We start from the raw sequence: 23,270 nt of genomic DNA on the forward strand, positions 1-23,270 counted from the left end.
AAGTTTAAATGACCAGTCCCCTCCTTTTCCTTCCGGTAAAGAATGATAAATCCTTGATTAACCCAACTCTCTCCATTGAATATCTAAACATACAACATGAAGACAGAAAGAGATATCCACTTAATGAATGCTCCCAGTTACTCCATTGAATACCTATATATACAACATGTAGACAGGAAGAGATACCTACTTTATGAATGCTCCCAGTTACTCCATTGAATACCCATATATACAACATGCAGACAGAAAGAGATATCCACTTAATGAATGCTCCCAGTTACTCCACTGAATACCTAAATATACAACATGTAAACAGAAAGAGATATCCACTTAATGAATGTTCCCAGTTACTCCATTGAATACCTAAAGATACAACATGTGGACAGAAAGAGATATCCACTTAATGAATGCTCCCAGTTATTGAAATCTAGCTCAGAACATTTTAGCAATACATGGAAAGTACCATAAAAAATCTTAACGGCATTTGAAAAAGCGGTCACTTCAATTCCAGCCGACTATGTCTGAAATAGCAATGCCGAGCGCTAAAAAGATATGAATTGAAGTAGTGTGATATCAAAAAAAGAGACATAGTGATTACATGATTAAAGTAATCATGATTACATCTGATTACATTGAACATGAAAATAATCCATAATTATCTTAAAAATGATTTAAGTGTTCCTAATAGAAATTCATATGTTCCTTTCAAGGAGTAATTAAGGGAACCAAAATTCGAGCAGAAATCGAAAGAAAAACATCCAAGGATAAAGACCAGACAGGGAAAATAGAGACATACAGCAAAGAACATGAAGTAACCAAAATAAAACATACAAAAGAAAAAAGTAAATGAGCAACCGGGACTCCACTAAAAACATGAGATTAGCTACATCGGTACGGTAAGACTTAGTGTCTTTTGCTAGAAACCATGCTGACTTGCTCGAATGTTGAAATAAAATCACCATTTTTTATTGGAGGCTAACGTAAAGATTTTCAAAGGAGGGGACAAGTTTTTTTTCATCAATAAGTAAGTTTTTGTTGAACAAATTACATAATACGTGGGCAATTAAATGAAAAAAAAAAAAGCAAAAAACAAAAAAAAACAAAAACAAACAAACAAACAAAGAACAAAACGTTTCAAATCTCTCTATTTTACCTAGTTTTGGTATTAAAATGATATCGTTGCAACTGTAAAATCGTCAAACCCAGGGTTAAATCAAAAGCCCGTGATTCTGTAAAAATGAGAGTATTTATGAAAAATTTGGGAATTATCTCAACATACTAACTAAATTATGACAAAAGGAGTATTAGCACCTGATACCTAAGAGACCTAAGACACATTTTTTTCTTTAATTCTATTTACGCCCCCCCCCCCCCGAACATGAGATCCTGCATCCGTCCCTTGAGTTTACGTTTGCTTTTCACGAATGCTTGAGAAACGGTACAGTTTTATTTCTGTAGATGTGCAACCACTTAAAGGTTGATTATTACACCTATTGCTCGGAAGAACTGCTAGATAGATGAAGTGAACGGTAACTAATATCAGAAAAATTTACTTACGCTACCCACTTTATTCTCAGGAATGACAGTAAATTAATCAAAACCGGGGTTAAAAAATTCGTGGATCCAGCGTTGAGACCGTAAAACCTGCGTGAGGGGTGAGACACGGTACGTGTTATGGGGGGTTAGTCCGAATTTCCTCTGACCCTGCAACCTCCCATCCCGACATATCAATATCCAAATAAAAAAGAGGAGGGTTGCAGGGTCAGAGGAGATTCGGACTAATAGGGGGTGTGTCAATAAAGTCATCAAGGATGGAACAATTTAAATCTACACGTACTTTTACCTCAATTATCACCACCTGCTGCTAAGAACATTTCTAGTATCAGTCGTTAATTAGGTGTATCAAGTTGATTTGACAAGTTGTCAATTAAAATTAAAATTTAATGAAAATATGTCGTTGATTAATTCACTAATTAAAATGAAGAGAAAACATTCTTACATTATGATACTTCCATTGTACAATTTAAAGGGCATGCATTTATAATTTGAAAGCGTGTAAGGTAAGAACCGTATATGTTTTAGCACAGCGAACATGAATGCAAACAAATGAGTCGGTTACAAGCCATGGAGTACATGTACACAGTGTAATGCTAATAATAGTGATATAGGTCGACGGTGAAACTTTATCAAAAATAGAAATAAATACAAAAACATCATATAAAAGTAACAATAAAAATAATAATGCAAAAGTATGAATTATACAAAAAAAATCAATATTAAAACAACAAAAAAAAATGCAAAAAAAAAAAAAATAAATAACTTTTGAAATAAAAAAAAAAAAAAAAAAAAAAAACACACACACAATTAATCACTATTCTAAAAGAAATGTAATTGCTGTACCATATTTGTTTAAATGATTTACTCAAAAGCTGTATATATCTTTCCTCCAAACCACAGAGCTTGAGTTCATGAATTTGATCCATTATATAGTCAAAAATTCTACTAAAATGCCATTTTCGCGATTATTTGCATTTTACTATCCATGTTCATACACAATGCAACGAATAGTAAAATGCAAAAAAAATCGTAAAAATGTCGTTTTAGTCGAATTTTTGACTATTTAATGGATCAAACTCATGATGCTCCAAATAGTTGAACGATGTGCGGGAAATTCATTTTCGGATTTCTCGTAACTTATCTTTGCTTCCGGTCTCGTCGTCATTGACGTCACGGTTGTTTACATATGGCTGCCCAGGAAGTGCGCTGAAGAAATCCTGTCGTTAAAATGTAAATTATCTGCAATGTGTAACAGCAAGCAACAGTCTGACTTGCAAGCTTAAGGTTACAACAAAACCATAGCCTATTTAATACCAGGGGCAGGGTAATGTTATCTCGAACCTCACTGATATCAAGACTGTCAATTAGAAATATAAATAGTTTTGGCAAAATGCCATAGACTTGGGCCAAGATGGTCGATAACACTTGCTTTTTGACCTGTTGATTTTTTTTATTATTTCTCTAATCATGCACTCATTTCTGTCTTATATTTTGTTAATGTTTTCAACCAGTTATCAAGAAAATAGGTATAAATTATAATTTAAATAGTATGAAGACCATTACTATTGAAGGCTAACAAATGCTCCAATGCCGATCATGCTTTTTATTTTGCTCTGTATTTATTCCACATATTTCTTTTTTACTTCTGAGGAATAATGTTTTACAGTTTTAAAGTGATAGTTGAAAAGACGTATTTTTTTTTAGAAAGCAATGGGAAAGTGTAAAATTTTTGTCCATGGCCAATACATGTAATTTTGGTTGAAATAAAAGAAAATCATGGAAGTGTAACATTGCATGAACCTCCTGTTCTTCAATTCCTATAGCTACCTCTGATGCCTCTACTGTTTGAACCCTTTGGGAGCATATCGAAACCAAAAACACCTATATTGTTTAGTCTATTTTGAAAGTAGGATCTTCATCAGTCTGGTCAATTTGTCCAAGACATAGCTTTACATGTGACATTGACATGTGCTTTTTTTTTAGATTTATTTCATTTCATTGTGGTGTAATGATTTACGATTTATGAAATTTTACAAATTGTGAATAAAACTTTTGGGAAATATTAATACTGTTCAAAATAATTGGCTGAGAAAAATGATAAGGGGAGGTAACTGACATTTTGAATGAGTAAAATACCAGTGATTTATAAAACTTTTTTCTAACTTTGCAGACTAGTGAACTAGTAGAAAAAGCAAAATGGAAAGTCAAGCAAAGAAGGGTAAGTTGAAATACATACATTCTTACGTATGAACAGATGTTCTTGTTTTCCGCTTAAAGTGAATATGATACTTTTTTAATAAAAAAAAAATTCTTGTATGCAATCAAAATTTCTTTTCTTTTTGTCATTCATGTAAACTGTTAATAGTATTTTAAGGAATGCTTTTTCAAGTTAATGTCTTATTTTACAGAGAGGAGAAAACCCAGAAAACAACAACCAACAGAAGAAAACAAGAGTAGAAAGTCCTTAGCAGCTACCACAAAAATTTCAGAATCTGTACAGATTGAAAATGAAACTGATAACACAACTGTTACACCAGCCCCTGTTCAAGGTATTATTAAAGCATGGGTATTTTGTTTAAACTAAATTAATAACCTTGGAAATAGTGTGAACATTTTAATAATTTTTGCAAGCAATTTATTTTTTGCTTGAGCAAGAAAAATAATGAAAATAAGTCCCTCTACTTGTTAGAAAGAGTGTACAGTGCAAAATTAATAGCAGCAAAATCACACCTGTTAACCTTTGAAACAGTTCAATTGAGAAATTTTTCCCCATTAAAATGGTCGCACGTCAGAGATTTTTATGTAAAAGCCAATTTTTTATGTTTAAGTTTAAATATTTATTATTTTTCACAGAAATTATAGTAATTTCAACCAGAAACTTCCCACAAATCTTACATTTTTATGTCTTTTGATTGAAGTATTCATTGTTTATCTACAAAATATTTTATTTATTTTTATGAGAACTCCACAATTCATTTACTGAATGGGAAATTTGAACAAAATATTTCTCCTGAATCCTTAAACCGGTTACTTGTTTAGGTATTTTACTATGTTCATTTTGCACTTATTCTCTATCACTCGTGGCTGACCTCGTTGAAAATTGTATGAGACTGTGGCAAACATTTCTGTGTTTCTCTGAAATTTAACTCAGATTTGGGTGTTACAGAATGAACCTTCTTAGTGAACTGTAAATAACTGAGATTATTATTTAGTCATTTGGTTACTATAGACCCTTTCATGTTAATGTCTGAGTTGCATAGTAAGTTTCTCCATGGTGAAAATAGGCCAATTTCAACATAAATAGGTTGAATATTGTTAGATGTTTTACAAGAAAGTGTTGCATTTACCTCAGATAGCCACTGAGTCTGCTAAAAATTGGAACAAAAGAGTCTACTGCTAATGTAGTATAGACTATTGTATTATGTTTATCTAATTATTAAGAGAGTTGGTGTAAACATACTTAATCCATCATTTTAATATTTCAGAGGATGAGTTCCCTACAGAAATTCCACAAGAGGAAACGAAGTCAGAAACTAAAAAGACTGTGGAGGTCAGGACTCTATTAACATTCAGATTGCTAATATTTGAAGTTATAAAAATACATGTAGAAGGGAATGGGGTTGTCAAATTTGCAGACAAACACCTTTCAGACTGTCAAATTTGGTTGGTTTATATAGGTTCAAAATATGTGTGGACTTACACAATGGGACTTCTAAACATGTCTGGTTTGGACAGGTTTTTGGTTTTCAGGGTTCATTTTAAACAGGTTTCACTGTATATACCAATATATGAGTGTATGTCTTTTTTTTACCGCACACAAAAAAATTGGGTATAGGTTCATCATCATCATATTTTTCACATCTCCTTCATTTCTCACTGAATTCTTCTGGAAATTTATTACATGGAGTCATACATGGAGATGTTTGTTCTGTCTGAATTTTCCCTTTCACCAAGTTTTGTAAAAGATATGGGCATCACACGCTGAAAAGGAGAGGTAATCCAATTAAATGGCAATTCTTGTTAAAAATGACTTCAATCACACTATCTGCATCAATTAATGAAATATTTGTTTCAATATTACAGGTAAAGAAGAGAGAATATCAGACAACAGAGTTTACATATGTTGATCCTAAAGAATATGGCATTGAAATTGAAGAAGAAGAGTTCAAGTTTGGTAAATATTTTTTTTTAAATTTAGAAGAAAAGCTCAAATGTACTGGAAGCGCATACCACATAAAAACCATGGGGTAAACTCCACTGCTCCAGAAAGGTGAGAAGTTCCAGCTGCTGTGCTGTTGCTGCTCTTTAGGAAATTCATCTTTTTAGGAGCTGCTCTCTAGCTTGAGTCCGTAACATTACATGGTTTGGGTAGAAAATATACACATTCATTATCTTTATTATGTCAGGAAGACAAAAGATCAGTGGAACTTGTAGAAGAATGTATATATATATATATATATATATATATATGCCTAAAATAGCATTTACCAGATTATTCTGCTGAATAGCATTACCAAGAATGAAAGCTCTTTAAGTGAGAACAACTGGTATGCTATTTCCTGATATAAATTTATAGAACATGCAGTTAATGAAGCTATTTTTTTTATTTATTGTAGAGCCTCCACAGAAAGATGACACTTTACCAGACCTTCATAGATTGCTAAACTCATTAGAAGATGGGGATACAGACCTAGAGAAAAAGTCAGACCCTCCACCTCTGTTTACTGGCCCAAAACATATCCAAAACTATTCCCAGATATCAGGTAAATAAATAAAATCACATGGTTTGAAATGATATGCTTCTTTTCTGATTCGATACGTATCATAAATGTCCCTTGCTATAACTTCTGACACAGTACAATGTATGCATTTTATGTATCTTCACGATCAATGTTTAAGGCCACACAAAAAAAATGCCTAAGTTCTCAGGCCACTTTAAAAAAAAATTGATGCTGAAGGAGCTTTTTTTTTAATCAGAAGCAAGTTTTCTTTTTTATCGAGAAATTTCATCGAATTGAACAATTCTGTAAATGAACAGGATGTTGAGAAGGTCAATAAAATACTCCATGGCATTAAAACTTCACTGGAATATGAGATTTGGTAAGAAATAAAAGCCATCTCTCTGCCATGAGACAAATTTTCGTTTTTAATGATCAATGATAAATAACATCCTCATTCACATCATACTTTTATCTTTCTGTCAAGCACGCAGGTGATTCCATTAACTAATTAAAAGTCATTTCCGGACTGGGTATGAAAATTTCCGAAATGGATTTGAAATTTTACCATAATAAAAATTGCAGATTTGGGAGGGTTTTTAGGGATGTGGGGGGCCTGAGAACCTAGCATATATTTTTTTAGCCTAATAGATCTTTCAATAAATTAGTGCTTACAGTTGACGCTTGATCTGGAGCATCCTGAAGATTTTATGCCATTTTTCCATTCACTTCGTTCTGTACCTCTTATTTAGTGTTACTTTTACTGTTTAAAGGTCAGATGAAATCCTTCACCCTATATACTATCTCAAGGGACAGGTTAAAATATGTTCAGTAAATGTTGGTAATTACCTACCCTTGAAGGGAAATTATTTCAATTTACATGTAGAATTAATAATAGGATAATTAAATGGAAAGATTGAATACCCATGAGTGCTGAAAAATGCCTGGATTTAACAAGTGTGCTGAACAAGCATTCTTGGCAACAGTAATTTTATTTTGGTTATTCACGATAACTACATGTACTTGATTTTCTAATCTTAATATAGATTTTCTTCATAATTTATGACTATAAACAACATAAATTTTGATTTTTTTATCCACAGATTGATATTTGTGTTGTGAATTTGGCAGGAAAAAGTCTAGGAGTGAAATTACCAAATTTATTTCACAGTGTGAATTACCATTTTTTTTTTTTACACAGGAAACTTTAGAAAAAGTCACTGCAATCTATGTAATAAAAAAATTCAATTGTGATGTTTTATGAAGGTAGTGGAATTATATTAAGCTGTATTATGAATGCTTCTCTTTTAGAATTGAAGTTACAGATTGAGAAGTCTGAGTTAGGTCCATACCTTGACGATTTTGAAGAAGGAATTAAAGATGAAGTTGTTATGTTGGGACAAATCTCTTTGGAGGAGGTTCAGGAAGAGGAAAAGAGACTCAGGGATGAGCATATTGAGTAAGTTATATGGCTCTCAGTTTCTTAGTAGCCTGAATTATAGTTCCAAGTAACGGTCTATAGAGTACAGAGGCATGGGAAAATGCCTTAGTTGCTAAAGAAAAAAATTACATCATTTCACACTTTTTTCGGGTAATTTAATGTTTTTAGTTTTCTTCTTATTTTCAAATTTACTTAAGATACTATAAAAATATGCTTAAATTGGATGTCTCAATAAGAATTAATATTGGATTTCATTGTGTGTAACTCGTCAGTCGTTGAGTATTATAATTGCAATATATAACAAAATTGTCTTTTTCATGCAAAAGCACAAGTATAACTATTTTTCAAATCTTTATTTTTAAAAACTATAAATGTTTAAACTTTTTATTTAAACTACAGATACCTTGACCATGAGGCAAAGAGGAAACGTGACACTCAAGAGGATATACTCAAACGTGAGGAAGAGGCAAAGAAGAGGTTGGCTCTTATCACCAAACAGAAGAGAGATGACATTGCCAGGAGAGAGGTAAAGGGGCCACTGATATGTCTTGCACAATGAAAAATTTTGCACTTCTGAATATAGTAACTTTTTATTTGTCTGTAAAGAAACTACTGCCTGAAATTGAGCTTTATTTGATGATTACAATTTTTATGACTTTGCAAAAGTTTATTGACAAAGGAATTATAAATTTAAGATTTTCAGTTATTCAAAAAGATAAAAACAACCTGACATTGAAATGTTAATACGTGTTCGTAACATATTTTCAATTGTCCATGTCCATATAATTCTGATATTCCATTTGTCAAGTGATAAGCTGTTTTTGAAGATATTTTAGGTTATTTGTTTATTTTTGGAAAGTTATTATTTTTGTCTTAAAGTCCCACATTGGGCTGAAAATTATCTATAACTATTGGAAAATAAAATATAGAGTACATTTTCCAGGAAATATTGCGACAGAAGGAGAAACTGTTGATGGATAGATTACACAGAGCCTACCGTAGAGCTGAGAGTCAGCTGATCAGTGTACTTGAAAATAGAAAGGGTGAAGTTAAGGTGAGTATTCAAACATCTGAAGCATGCTTGCCTCCATATTGGGAAGTTATGGGTTTTGATCCCAAGCTAAGTCATACTAAAGACTTTAAAATTTGTAGTCCCATATATTCTGCCAAGCATGTGGTATTAGGGGGTAAAATGAAGACTGTTTGGTTTGGAGTCAGAATAATGTTTCTTAGGGACATGACAGGCCTACATGCAGGTTGTTGCTTCTATGAGTCAACCGATAAAGATCCTAAGAGTAAAACTGGTACTGTAAACCGGAAAATTTTCATGCCCTATTTTTTTCGTGGTTTCTGTGATCAACCTAATTTTGCTCAGTTTTAAATTTGCAATCTTCCCCTGTATTATAATATCATGTTCTTTGGAAAAAATATTCATGACAGTTGTATTTTTGCATTATAGGTATTACCGTGATAATAGTGAAAATAAAACTGATGGGAAAATTTCACAGTTAACAGTATTTGAGAACCCACATTTCAGTTTTAAAAGGAAGAAAGTTGCAGTACTAAATTTATTTTGTAAGTTTAAATTTAATCTTTCTTGTAGACATTTTATGGAGATTTGATGTTGGCTGATGGAACCTATGGAGGGAGCAAAGGTCGAAGGTGGAAGGTTGACTGGGACAAAACCCCACAACCCATACAGGTCAAACTCAAATGTCTGAGAGGGGTCAGGGACAAACTTCCAGGTAGGTATTTGGTTGATAAACAATCATGTGGCAAAGGGCAATAACTTATTCAGTTTTTTTTTTGGATTAAACCTTTCAATATTAAACTAAATGAAAAAATTAAAATTATACAGCTTGGGAATTTTATCATTAAATAACATACTGTAAATATTATTGGGGTTTTTATTGTATTGCCAAATATGCAACTGATTTAAAATTATAACTTGCCATCTGGCAATTTATTGATGATGCATTTCCACATCACAAAAATTAAACCCACATTTTTTAATAGAATGACAATATTTCAATAATTTTTGCAGTTAGGGTACTTAAATAAGTCAAAAGCATTGATTTTCCAATACTTTATATGAAACATTTGATGTTTTATTTCCCGAAATAATATCTGAATTTATTCATAGGTGGAAGATATGTAATGATGGTTTCACTGTACAACAGACTTGGAGGTCATGTCCTGAGATGGTCAAAGTTGAAAGGTCAGATGTGGGGTGGAGCTACACTACCCATAACTCATGATGGGCAGTTTTACAATGTAGAGATGAAGGTATGTTCATTTTTGTACATCGTGCATTTGAAATGGAAGATGACAAAAGTGGACAGAAAGCATAAATAATATAATCCAAAGAACTTAGAAAAGGCAAAGAGAAGGTAAATACTAGCAACATTTCACTCTGCCAGACTTTTAAATGAACTGATACAAATTTCAGTACAAAAGTCTATGTATGCTTTTTAGTGATTCAAATAGCTGAACATCACCTATGTGATCACAAGGGCACAATCTTTCCTATTCATTTTAATCTTTTTTTTATCAATCAACTGAGATTGAAGCCTAATTGCTCAGAGTATTAGTATTTAATTATCTCCCCTTCCAGATGAATCAGAGTGTGTTTACAGTTCTTCCTTCCAAAGCATCTCTGAGACCTGGAATGGTATTGACCTTTGAACTCTTTCTCCTGAGAGGATCAGTAGTTGCTAAGGACAGAGTGGTTGCCTGGGGATCTTTCCCTATCTGTGATGGACAGTTTGATGTAGTTGAAGGAAAGTAAGTATATTTGAACTTTTGAATCAGAGTTCAAATGTAGATTTTGTTGTAGTTACATTCGTTATTTAAAATATTATGGACATGTTGTCACTTTTTTAAGTTGTCGACACAATAATTCCTCAATATTCATTATACATGTTCACAATTTTTCAGAATATGGTGGTATTTATTTCTAAATAGCTTAATATATCAAAAAATTCCTGCAAAATGTTATGAAAGAGTAATTCAAAGTTTAAATCTATCTTCCAGATACAAGTGTCCGATGCTGCGAGGAGAAATGGATCCTATTCTAGATAAACATGAAAAAATGGAAGAACTTATGGCATCAGACTTAGACCATTGGATGTCCAATCTGTATTTTGAAATCATCAAGCTTCCAAGGTAGATAACAATCAATTTGTAAATGCTAGTTTTTAGAGGGATGTATTATGAGATACCATTGTTTGTCTTTCTGTTCAGGCATTAGTGGAGAATTAAAAAATGAATCATGGAAACTCCATTTTATCATTGTTTTATCACAGGCTGGCCATTTATGTCAAATTGTTTTACTCCAAGCTGTAGCTAGGGGTTAAATAGGGACATAAATGGCCAGCCCATTGTAAAATAATGATAAAATAGAGTTTCCGTGATTTCTTTCAATTCTAATAGGACTACTGGTAGTTTCTTCATATATTTTTGAATAGATGTAGCCTATGTGCTACACGAAATGTTGGTCATGTTTTTATCACTTTTTTTTACCATGGCGGTGGTCTTAAGATCATGTTTGAATAAGTTCTTTCACCCTCATCTTTGATATGATTTTGCTGTTTGCGATTTAGGTCGTATACATGTATAAATAACATATAGCTAAGACTTTGATAAGAGTGGTTTGTCACCCCAAGGCATGGCCGAGGGTGACAGTGCATTTTCAAGGAGTGACAAACTACTCTAATACCCTCTTAGCCATAAGTTATTTACTTTATCATACTGAATATTTCATTTTCACGAGATGGTAATAGATAAAAAAAATTATCACCTTCTGAAACATGTGATAGGGCAGAATATTACCTTTGTATTGAACCAATCAAAATAAAGCAAATTGACATGAAGTATATTCATTTCATTTGCATCTTTTTTAATTACAGATATTTAGCTGGGCAGAAGGAATTTGAAGTTGAGCTCCATTTTACATCAGGATTGTTGGGCTATCCTGACCGAGTAAGGTCAGCTGAGGAATATAGAGATGGAGAAAAACCACTACCAGGGTCAACCTCTACAATGGGATCTGATGATGGGTGAGTATTGTCACAAGATGGGGATTTATTGTGTGAGAGTTGAAGTTGAGCTTCCTTGACCCAAGTATGGTCAGGTGAGGAATATATGGATGCCATGTAAACCGCTGCTTTGGGATCTGATGAGGGGTAAGTATTGTCACAAGATGGGGATTTGTTGTGTGAGAGTTGAAGTTTAGCTTCATTGAAAGAGTAAGGTCAGTTGAGGAATATAGAGATGCCAGGTCAACTGCTGATATGGGATCTGTGGAGGGTTTAATATTGTCATCAGTTCAGGTTATTATTTTGTCATGGTTATTGAATAGGTTAACCTAACAAAATGAGGTCAGCGAGGAGGGATATGTATTCACTAGATGATTCAGTTATTGTCTGTCGTGGGAGACTTTTGTAAAAGATGCATGTTGAGGTAAACTGAGGAATACTCAATCAGGATCAACTTTTGTTGTAGGTTTTGTAGAGAGAAATGCCAGAACAGGGAATGTGTCAGAGATACAACAACACTACCAAATTGAAAAAAGTCTATTTCTGAATATTGAGAATTTCAATATGAATTTTTAGACTAGAAAAATAGAGTGAATGATGGAATGAAATTTGAAGAATAAAATTGTCATTCGTATAGAATATGAATTATATTTTCAGATCAACACCCAGTTTGACAGCAACAGATTCTGGAACAATAGATGTCAGGTCAGAGGCCACAGCATCCAAAGTTAAACTGGCTGACAAAGATAAGGTATGTAGTATTGGTGTCAAAGACTTTAGTTGCTTTGGGGATTGGAAAAATCCTTATGGACTAGAAAATTAAGGGGTTTTGGGGTTATAAAGTCAAGAGATTGTAGGCAAATCCTGGTGATTGAAGTGGGAGCTATATTGAAATCACCTTTCTTGTTTGTACATTTGTTACGCTTTTCTGTATCAGATTTCTGCTTAAATATTTGGCATACTGCTTCTGCATGATGACTTTTTCCATGTCTCTTCTTCCCCGGTTCCTTGCTTTTTATTTTCTTGTTAACTGTATGACAATTGGACGGAAATGATTGAGCAGGGATATTCTTAGCACAATGTTGCTTGGTAGACAGGGATTAATTGTTGAAATTAAAAGAATAACATTGCAACCGAATATAAACATCTTTTTTTGTTTTACATTCTCTACTCTGACTAAATGTTGGAGGCAAAATCAAGATTGGTAGATTGAATAAAAAGGAGTCAATTTATTTCTCATCATGACAGAGCAAATCATTCTGTCCAATCTATTTTTTGCCTCTTACTTGTTACTGAATAGAGTATATCAATCCAAAATATTTTCTTAAACCACATCAGACCATAATTGTAAGACATATCTACTGTAGTTTTGGTTCTTTGAAATTCAACATTTTTGCGAATTTTTTTTTTTCGCTTTATTTTTTTAGAAAACAGAGACCCATGCCACAACATATGGCTCCAGAATCATACACAAGGACAAGAAGTTAAACCTAGCTATTGGTGATAGTGAAGAGGAAAGTGACGATGATGAGTTGTCTGACCTTGCCATCAGAAAGGAAGAAGACTTTAACCCTGTCAAGGGCATGCCTGGCATGTACTACAAGGTAGGTTATTGGCATGGTGACAAGGCTCAGCTCATTGTCATGGTAGCAAGTCAGATCTAAGACCAAGTCATGGAAAATTTAAATGATATAAAAAAAAATACATTTTACCTTTAAAAAATAAATTTATGTTGCATACAAATCTAAACTTCATAAAATTCATCTGATGCAATTTAGCTCTTTATCTAAAATAAATGTCTTTTAAGTAACAACTCAACAACTATTTTGAGAATGTCCTCCATATTATTTTGAACAATTTTAAAACTATTTATATAAGTCATGTAAACTAACAAAAAATATACATAGGATAATTACTTGGAAAGAGTGAATAACCAAAATATCATCACGAATACCAAAGAAAGCCTAGATTTAACGAATCTGTGCACAAGTTAAATCTTACTGCGTTTTTGGCACGAGTGATCATATTTATTCTCTGCTTTTGCAACATTCTCGTGCGGAACTATACATAAAACAACAACTCTACTTAGAAACTTTTTCTTATGGTTTTAGCAATACCACAATAAGCCTGTAGATATTTACCACAAGAAGTTGTATTCCATGTTACCTAAGACACCCGTGCTGGCCCCTCACTTGAAGAAGAAGAGACTGACACATGTAGAAGAACTTGAGGAACATTCCTTTGTTGTGCAGTGAGTATTCCATTCTTATGATTTATACAATGTAAGTCTTGATGAAAAACTAATGGTGGATTCAATCATTTTCAGACGAAGCAGCAAAAGAAAAAATTGATGCTTCATATGTCAGAAGCCATGAAACACATCTATGATCTTGTTACAATTTATCTTATTTGAACATGTTGGGTCAGAGGTTTGGTATGGACTTTTGACCAAGTTCTGACATACTGTGGGTTTTAGCCCATCAAGTCTCAAAATTTTAGGGTTTCTGCAATGTAATCAATATTGCATACTGAAAGTGTATTGATTTTTGCAGTGTACTTATTTTTTGCTATTTTCACAATGAACAGAGTAGGAAAAACTACCAGGAATTTGATGTTTATCACTTTGAAACCCTTATCATTCGTTAAAACTGCAAAAATTGATACCAACAAATATGCTCACTTGACAGAATCTGCAAAAATTACCAACCTCAGAATTTGACAGTATTTAACTTCAAATTGATGTCATCTATAACAAAAATGCATTTTAAACCAAGTTTTTAGCTAAGCTTTACAGTAAAAAAGGGTTATTGTATGAGTATTAGTATTATTCCTTGTTTTTTTTTTATATATATATATTGCACTGTCAAGTACAAGTGCAATGTAATGAATTCAGTACTTAGGACAGTATTTCTGAAGTTCAAGCAAAAACCATGATAATGAATCATGAGTAATCAAAATAACACATGAGTATTCCATGGATAAAAACTAGAAATGGAAACTAAACATACCACAAAGAACAATAAATAATCAATACAACACCCATAAAGAAAACAAATGTAAATGAACAACCAGACACAACTAAAAATTTGATGCATGGACCAGGTGCACTGGTAGGGTAGGCATCTTCTACTTAAAAAAAGTAGCCACATTTAAAAGGTGAATCCAAAACTAAAAACAAATAAAATACCAATAAAATATGCTAATAAAAAAACGAAAGTACTAAACTTTACATTCAGAATGAATTTGATTTCAGACCACCATTTGCTGGTAAAGGAAGACTAGCCAGAAGCAGCCACGAGAAACTTCAGTACGTTGGACGACAGTTTTTGGCCGAGCTTGGTTTGTCCCAGTGGAGAAGCCGAGAATTCTGGGGAATGTTACTGATGTTTATCATTGTATTCTTCATCAGGACGTACATGCATTACATTGGACAGTGGCTCTTCCTTAGTGCTATCAGCATACCTATTAACAAGTGTGTTTTTTTTCTGTTTAATCAAATTAGTACCAATTTGCTTGAAATTTTAAATTTAGTTCAATAAAGCAAATCTGAATATTCACTTGTTTTTATATAAAAACTTTTCAAATGTTCACTACTTAGTGAAAGACTAATGGGTAAATGGTGTATTTACAAAAAAAATACATATATTTATATGACCTATTATTTAGAAGTTCTTATTTCCGTGAAAATCAAATTTCCCATGATAACTACAAGTATTATCCATCTAAGCTTTGCACTATTGACAATCTTATTGAACTAAGACTTATCAATTGTTTCATTCAGTCACTGCATGTAGGATCCAACAACACTACATTCTACTTTCTGTTCTGATGACCTTTCTGATCAGCCAATCAGATTTCATCTTTCTTTATTTTGAAAGCATTATTCAAAGGGAAAACCCCAAGAACTCTGTTTGATCCTACATGCAGTGACTGAGTGGAACAATTGAAAGGCCTACTGAAAGTACTTGCATTAAAACATACGTGTAATGTTTCAATTTTCAGATTCAACTTCCTCCCATACACAGTAGAATTAAACTACCAGAGTAACTTGATGAAAACTCGAGAGGAGATAGCAGTAGTATGGCTGGGTCCAATCATGAACATTCTAATCTTCATTCTACTGGTTCTGTTTTGTTGGATTTCCCAGAAGTTATTTGGACTGTTCCCTGACATTGGATGTAAATTCACAATATCTTATGGTCTAATGACGCTTTTAGACCCACTGCTGATACTGGCTGTGGACTGCATTCTTAAGGTGCATATATGTCAATGGCCTCAGTTTTTTTTCAGTTTTTCTAGTTAAATTTGACTGATTATAGATTTCTCAGAACACGATATTTTTTTTTTTCTTGAAACTTTTATCACCATAGAAATAAAAAAAAATGTAATACTTATACTTACATTTACAGAGATACATCAATGATGCTGTAAATCCAGAGGCAGACTTCATGAAGCTGTACTGGCATTTCGAACGAACTGAAGGCTCAGGATTGGCAGGAATCTTCATTACTTCATTCCTGTATCTGTTTACCATGTTCATGACAGCTTCGATCATCTACATGTACTTCCTCAGGTATGATGTTAAGCCCCTCCTTTTTTCTACTCCTTCACACCACAGCATGTAAGATATAGCAGTGTTTATTCAAGGGGTTTATTTAATACATCAAGGTCACTTAGGTATGGTTCTTTCTAAAAACCAGGCAGGGACTGATCATATATCAAGGTAATCAATGAAACTGTTCAAATTAATTTGTTACGTCCTAAAAACAATTCTTCCTGTGTTCGTTTCCTTTGATCTGCTTACATCCTGAAAATTTTTTTTGATTGGTTATAGTGTAAAAATTTTGGCAGAAAATTTTCCTGAACTCTCTGTAATAGAATTTAACTCAAATTTTAAGTGTTAATATCTCCAGTGGGAAACTTTCATTTGCAATTTTATCTATGAATACATTTTCTACAAGGCCTATTGAAGGATTTCCAATGAAAAATAATCCCTGTCATGATTTTTAGACAATAGGTAAATACAGTGGAGGAACTGCAGTTCTTGAGGTAGCATTTTTTACTGTTTTCTTTGTTGAGGTCAAATCAATAATTTAAATACTGAATTGAATGTAAAATTTTCGTTCAATTTTGCAATATTCATTATGTTGAATATAATTGCTTGGATACTTTTGTAATTTCTTATAATTCAAAACTTGAATGTTTCAATGAAATGAACCTATGAGATATTGAAATGACACAAGAATAAAAGAACATTTACAGAGTACTTTATTTAAATTATTTATTTTCTTTATTTTAAGACTTCACAACAATGGCAGAATGTTGGATGTATACTGGAGACTCCATGGTGGAGAAGATAATTTCTTTGTTCCCTATGACCTTGAAGTCTCCAACCAGGAGATGAATTATATTGTGAAGAAAGCAGAGATGTGGAGAGGAGAAGAAGGGGAGAGGAAGAAAACTGCTGTGTATGACTATATTTGGGAGGAAGAAGATGTAAGTTTAGCACTTAAAAAAATGAAATTACTGGTAGATTACATCAGAAATTCTAGTAATGTAAACAAATGGTGTAGAAATACAAGCTGCCTATGTTTTTACTATAAGTGTCATAATTTTTATTAGATTGTAAGGTTTTTTTGTTTGACACATGCAATTTCAGTTAAGTATATGTCAATTACTGGGATCTAACTTTGGGAATCTAACCCTGGGATCTTACAATACTCTATTCTACTTCTTGATCAGATGACCTTTTTCAGAAACCAAGAATAAGTATGATGACGATAGCTGACATCTAGATGACTCCTCATACAGACATGCCTTTTCAGAAATCAAGAATAGGTTTTCCTATTGAACTGAATTTTCATAAATATAAAAGCTGACATCTTATTGGCTGCTCATGAAGGTCATCTGAACAGAAAGTGGAGTGTTTTAACAGTTAGATCTAATTTGGGATTTGGACTTTTAAGTTTTTTCTGCAGTATACGCTGTGTCAACTCTTATTCAAAATTTATTAATTTAAAAACAATTTGTATGTTCTTTTTCAGGTTGAAGAGAGTATTTGGGACGACCATGGCGTGGAACACCGTGAGGTGAAACAGGGACGTAAGGAGATCACCACACATGTCTCCATACATACTATACACCTTGATGGACTACGGGAACTCTACCGACACTTCCTTAGACTACCAGATGGAGCTGTTGTTGAGGTAAGGGAGATAATTCATCACAAAACATTTTTCTTCAGTATCAGATCTTGATATTAAGTAATGCAATTTATATTGTTTGTTTAAGTGTATGCAATGCTCTTAAACAGATAATGTAAATTTTCAATATATTTGGCGGAAGTGGATTATGTCAAAGTTTCAATCATAAACAGATATTTTTTTATTGAATTGTTTAACAGTTTCTAATTGTGAGGTGATAGAATTTCCCTAACATGTGAAATTTATTTAGCAGCATTGTGCAATTGCATTTTTTCATAGATTCATGTACTGTGAAAGTACTTTTATTCGTGGATACCAATATTCATTGATTTTGGTAGAAACACAAGTTCATGGAATTTTTGAATTTGTGGTTTTGAGGTTTTCAATATACACATCTATGGGAATTCCCATTTCATTTGGGACCAAATTTTGTGATTTGATATATCCAAGAATATTATATTATGAACTGTTAACCTTTAAAATATTTCCCATTGTGGCTGCACTTTAATTTCTTACACAGTTTTAAGGAGGAGGAGAAATTATCAATCATTTTTTTGCTTCTACTTCTTTTTCTTTCACTTTTTTTTCTGAAGTAAATATCATCATCTTCTTTATTGTCTTCTTTCAGATTTTTGGTGATATTGCTATCCCAGGCATGGACAAGGATATAAAGTTTGCTTTGGAGAAGGGAGCTAAGGGCATTGAGAACCTTGGATCACAGGCCAGTCTTAGTAGGGTATGTGGAGTATGAAAATATGAACACCCATTTAAAATATGTAAAAGGATTCTCCTACAATTTCAATAATGAGTGGTTTATAGTATTTCTCCATTCAGAATTTTCAACATGTGAGCTTTAGCAAGCATGTTAAAATCTTTAATTTTACCATAGAGTGTGGAAAAATAATTTCATTCAAGAATAGGCTTTATTAGAATGGGATTCTCCTATGAGTAGGATTTTCTACTCCAGATAGTAACATAGTTAGATTTTCAATATGGAAGCTTCAGTGAGTTTGTAAAATTATAAATTTTTCTATTAGAGTGGGTAAATATTACAGATCAAGAATAACCGTTTTGAGAATATTTGAAAACTTGGAAAATAGAAATGGTGGAAAACTGCTCATAGAAATTTAGTAACCCCACAATGGTTATAAAATAGTGTGTATATATTTAACCACTCACTGAGATATACCAATAAGAATGAACTATGAGAGCTTAACTAAGACTGTTTTTACATGTGCACTTCTATAAATTTTTAGGTCAGAGGACGTCACACTTCAATGTCAAAGAGTGGATTTGCAGCTGAATCTGACACACCCCCAAGTAGTCCAGGATCAATCAAAAAGAAGAAAATGTTATAAATCTGACATACCCACTAATAGACTTGGAACAGTCTAAAAACAGAAAATGCTATAACTATGTAGACGGGATCTGACCTTTTTATATGAAAAAAATCACTTGTTAAAATTAATAATTGGCTGTGATTCTATTGTAAAAAATGATATAAATTTAGATGATAAACTATTGTGATTGTTACATTTTAATTTGAGACATTATTTACAATTGTACACTGATTCCTAAGTTTTAAGCATATATTTTAAAAGAAAAACTTTTGGAATGTACTTTCTAGCATAGTATGTAACTGTTTTGATTATGGTAAGAAAATCCCCTCCAACATGTTTTCTTGTTTTTTTGTCCAAGAATGAGTTGTAAAATCATTTAAGACAAGAACACATCATTGATTTTGTTAAAAAGAAGAAAACTTAATTAAGGCATAATTTAAGATAAAACAGTTCTATGTAACATTTTTAATTCCATGTGATCAAGAAAATTATGTTGTTTATCAATACATTATTATTTCCGTCCCTCGATGTGTTATCACTTGTTAATGATGCAATTTCTGTGATTCTTTTATAACTATTTTTGATTTGGTTTGAATTTTTATAGAGGTGTTCTGATTTTATATATTTACAATTTTGTTTATAGATCACTTTAGTTGATTTGATTGATAATTGTTTACTTTTGTTATTCTGCAATCTCTATGTTTTCTTTTTTTTTTCTATGTTTCTTCTGTTGCTTTTATCTCCCCATGTAAAATTGGGGGAGAGGTACATGTTTGAATCGATATACACCCCTCTTTTATTACTGGTTTGATTCTCGTGAAACTTAATACAACAGATATCAAGAATGAAAGTTTTAAAAAGCTTTTGAAAAACTCTGGAGCAGGGTATTAGTTTCTACAAGAACAAGTTTAGATTGGCGCATATATCAAAAAAAGATTGTTGGAAGCAAAATTGGACAATTTTTTCCACTTTTTGTGCATTGATTTTGCAGAGTTAAATTTATAAGAGGAATTTTTTATCTTGAACTAGTAAATGATAAATACTATGCAGGTCTTAGAATTAGTGATTTGTTATTATTTGTTTGTGATAATTTGTTAATTTGTTCTTCTTTGTAACTTGCCTAAAATGTGATTTCTTCTTTCATGTTTTATATACATAGATATTGTGCAATACATGAAAAATAATGACAAATAATGATGCAAAAAATGTAATGGAATGTTTCAATAGACATTTACCACTAGTTACATGATGTAGGAGAAACAGATTCTCATACTGCAACTTACTGACTATTGTATATCTCCAATTGCTTTTTTTCTGTTAAAGGTTTTTTGAGCTTCAACTATTAGGTTTATTGTTTTGACACTTTTAATTTTGACTAACGCCATTTTGAAATTTGGATGCAAGTATATTGATTTAACTTGAACATAGTACACTAATATGAAATTGATAAATGATGGTTAAAATAATTTCATCTAGCTTTGCATTATTACTACCAATATTTACTATGGACTTTTACTGAAGTAGATATTTCATTTATTTGCTACTTTGTGTCTTTTATTCTGAAAATTTTCTATAGCTGTAACACTATATATCCTATCCAATCTGTTTAAAGTGAAAAACCATGTAACTAAGAACTAATTGGCTAGTGCTCATTTAGCTGTTCTCAATTCCATCCAAGATAATATATTTCATTTTACCAGCTGTTTTTCCATTGATTATTGAATACATATATGATGGCTTTTGCCGTTTTTTTAAACTGTACATGCTTATTATAGCCCAATCCGTTCCAAAAGTTTTTTATGGTCACCTAAACCATTTTTTCTTTCAGATCAATGTTTTTACCATGTTGTTTCTTGTTTTTTTCTGTAGGCAAAATGAATTAATTAGACCCAGTTACTATACATTCTGGTTGTGAAATTGATTTATTCCCAAAATCTAGTTTAGACGATTTTAACATTTTCTTAAAATGACTATTTCTTATACTAAATACTAACTTGTTTGACAAGATTAAACATGCGAGGAATTTGACATGTATTTCTGTTACATTCCTTCTGGTAGATTTATAAATCAAATGTTTTTTTATCAAACTACTATTTTCACATTGTTATTTTTTATCTAAGTAGAACTACTAACTTGTTTGACACAAGGATGAAACACTCTGGTAGTGTTAGCTGCCGGCAGCCTTAAGTTCTATTATATATATTATTAAAGCATATAGCTTAAATGTCTTTTCAATTATATTTGCCTCTGTATCAGCAAAAGCGTACCTATGTCTCCCTATTGGCATACATTTGTACCCTATCAACACCTGTCCCTCTACCAGCATACGTTTTTGTACCTGTGTACTATGTTGTTGCAGGGCCAACTGCAGCCTGCCCAATGGTGTAATGGTTTCTTCGTCATTCATTGAAGACCCATAGGTAGCCTTGAGCTGACATTTTTTTATTTTGGTGGGGTTGCTGTCTCTTTGACATATTAATCATATCCGTTCTTCCTTTATTTGTTCCCTTTTCAGCATACATTTGTCTCCCCATCAGCATACAGTAGTTCTCCCTATCAGTATACATTTGTCTCCCCATCAGCATACAGTAGTTCTCCTTTTCAGCATACATTTGTCTCCCCATCAGCATACAGTAGTTCTCCTTTTCAGCATACATTTGTCTCCCCATCAGCATACAGTAGTTCTCCCTATCAGTATACATTTGTCTCCCCATCAGCATACAGTAGTTCTCCCTATCAGTATACATTTGTCTCCCCATCAGCATACAGTAGTTCTCCCTATCAGTATACATTTGTCTCCCCATCAGCATACAGTAGTTCTCCCTATCAGTATACATTTGCTCCTCTACCTGTATTCATTTGACTATGTATCAGTATTTTTTTTACTTTTACTTTCTATCAGAATCAGTTGTCTTTGAGCAGACAGTGGGTAATTTTAACTTGTATTCTGGACCTTTTTCATAAAAATTTCTATCATTGTAGGGGTTGTTGCTGAGGTAAAAGGGTAAAAGATGATGAATTTCAGATTATACAATACGTTAGAACCTAGGTGCTACTATTTATCAAATTTACACTATTGAATAGATTTTCTGGTTAATTTGCTGCTTCTAATGAAGTTGTCAAATAGACATTTTCTCCCATATCTGTTCACTATTTGGTACTTTTTCCTTTTGATGTATAAAATTTGATTGACCATCCCTTTTGAAGATATTTCATCCATTTCTGGACAAGAACATTTGTCCAGCTGAACATACCCTGCTTAGTACTACAATAAAGACTGTCTGGCACACTAAGCCAGAATTTTATTATGCTAGCTCACAGAAGCAATATGTCATGGGCAGGATTATAACCCCATTCAAACACACTATTCTGACTCAAAGCAAACAAGTCTTAACTCTTCTACATGTCTATGCTGTATGCTTGGTTGAAAAGCATTGACTACCAATTTTTAAGACTTAGGTGTTAATTGAAGCCTGCAACATCAGCACTCGAGATGACATGCTACCACTGAACCACTGAGGTGGTGCATGAAATTTGAAATAAACTTTCAGCTTAAGGAGGTAGACCTAGGCTAAGGGACACAACCCTTACAAATCATCGGATCGTTTGTATTCAGCATTTTTAGGCTAAAATCCACTAATTCCACTTCCCATAGGCTTCTATGCTAATTTCACAATATTCAATGGCTTCTCTGGACTTTACCTTAACTTTAACCTGCAGAGGACTATATATCAGCATGATTCTACATATGTCAGCTCACAATCCTCAGAATGGCATGTGGGGTTAGCAGACTTGCAGTGCAGTACTGGTCACCGGAAGTGAAGTGTCTATAAATAGCATGGGAAATCCCAGTGTTTTCACAAGATAGGGGTATATTTAGAAATCATTATGGAGATTAGGCTTCACATCACAAGAAGCAAAATGCACCTATAAAATGTACAGAAATGTTTTTCCTTTCAGAAACTGTTTAAATT

The 23,270-nt window shown here is 32.7% G+C and overlaps 1 protein-coding gene across 3 annotated transcripts; it reads left to right on the forward strand.

Moving 5' to 3' along the window:
- Nucleotides 1–2,713: 2,713 nt before the first annotated feature.
- LOC148597971 (uncharacterized) lies at nt 2,714–21,520 on the forward strand. Of its 3 annotated transcripts, none has more exons than XM_088561008.1 (24): nt 2,714–2,787; nt 3,728–3,775; nt 3,966–4,106; nt 5,043–5,107; nt 5,641–5,731; nt 6,174–6,320; nt 7,587–7,734; nt 8,116–8,242; nt 8,660–8,770; nt 9,320–9,461; nt 9,860–10,002; nt 10,331–10,500; nt 10,750–10,881; nt 11,625–11,774; nt 12,411–12,504; nt 13,181–13,357; nt 13,865–14,004; nt 15,007–15,225; nt 15,756–16,008; nt 16,163–16,326; nt 17,054–17,249; nt 17,798–17,959; nt 18,585–18,692; nt 19,213–21,520. In XM_088561008.1, exons 2-24 carry the CDS (start codon nt 3,754–3,756, stop codon nt 19,312–19,314), a joined length of 3,204 nt encoding a protein of 1,067 aa, XP_088417134.1. In that variant the 5' UTR covers nt 2,714–2,787; nt 3,728–3,753; the 3' UTR covers nt 19,315–21,520. The 3 variants fall into 3 exon arrangements, with proteins under 3 accessions (XP_088417134.1, XP_088417136.1, XP_088417135.1); XM_088561010.1 differs by having other exon boundaries at nt 2,731–2,841; XM_088561009.1 differs by having other exon boundaries at nt 2,742–2,881.
- The last annotated feature ends 1,750 nt before the right edge of the window (nt 21,521–23,270 follow it).

This window comes from Perna viridis, chromosome 14 (assembly GCF_037379345.1).
Source record: "Perna viridis isolate PV_CMFRI_1.1 ecotype Kerala chromosome 14, ASM3737934v1, whole genome shotgun sequence".
NCBI lineage: Eukaryota > Metazoa > Mollusca > Bivalvia > Mytilida > Mytilidae > Perna > Perna viridis.

Bases quoted from the DNA above. Each gene is read 5' to 3' on its own strand.
- LOC148597971 (XM_088561008.1), top strand. From the start codon at position 3,754: ATGGAAAGTCAAGCAAAGAAGG. The intron at 10,501-10,749 runs GTAAGTATATTT...TCTATCTTCCAG, and splicing joins TTTGATGTAGTTGAAGGAAA to ATACAAGTGTCCGATGCTGC. The intron at 17,960-18,584 runs GTAAGGGAGATA...GTCTTCTTTCAG, and splicing joins CAGATGGAGCTGTTGTTGAG to ATTTTTGGTGATATTGCTAT.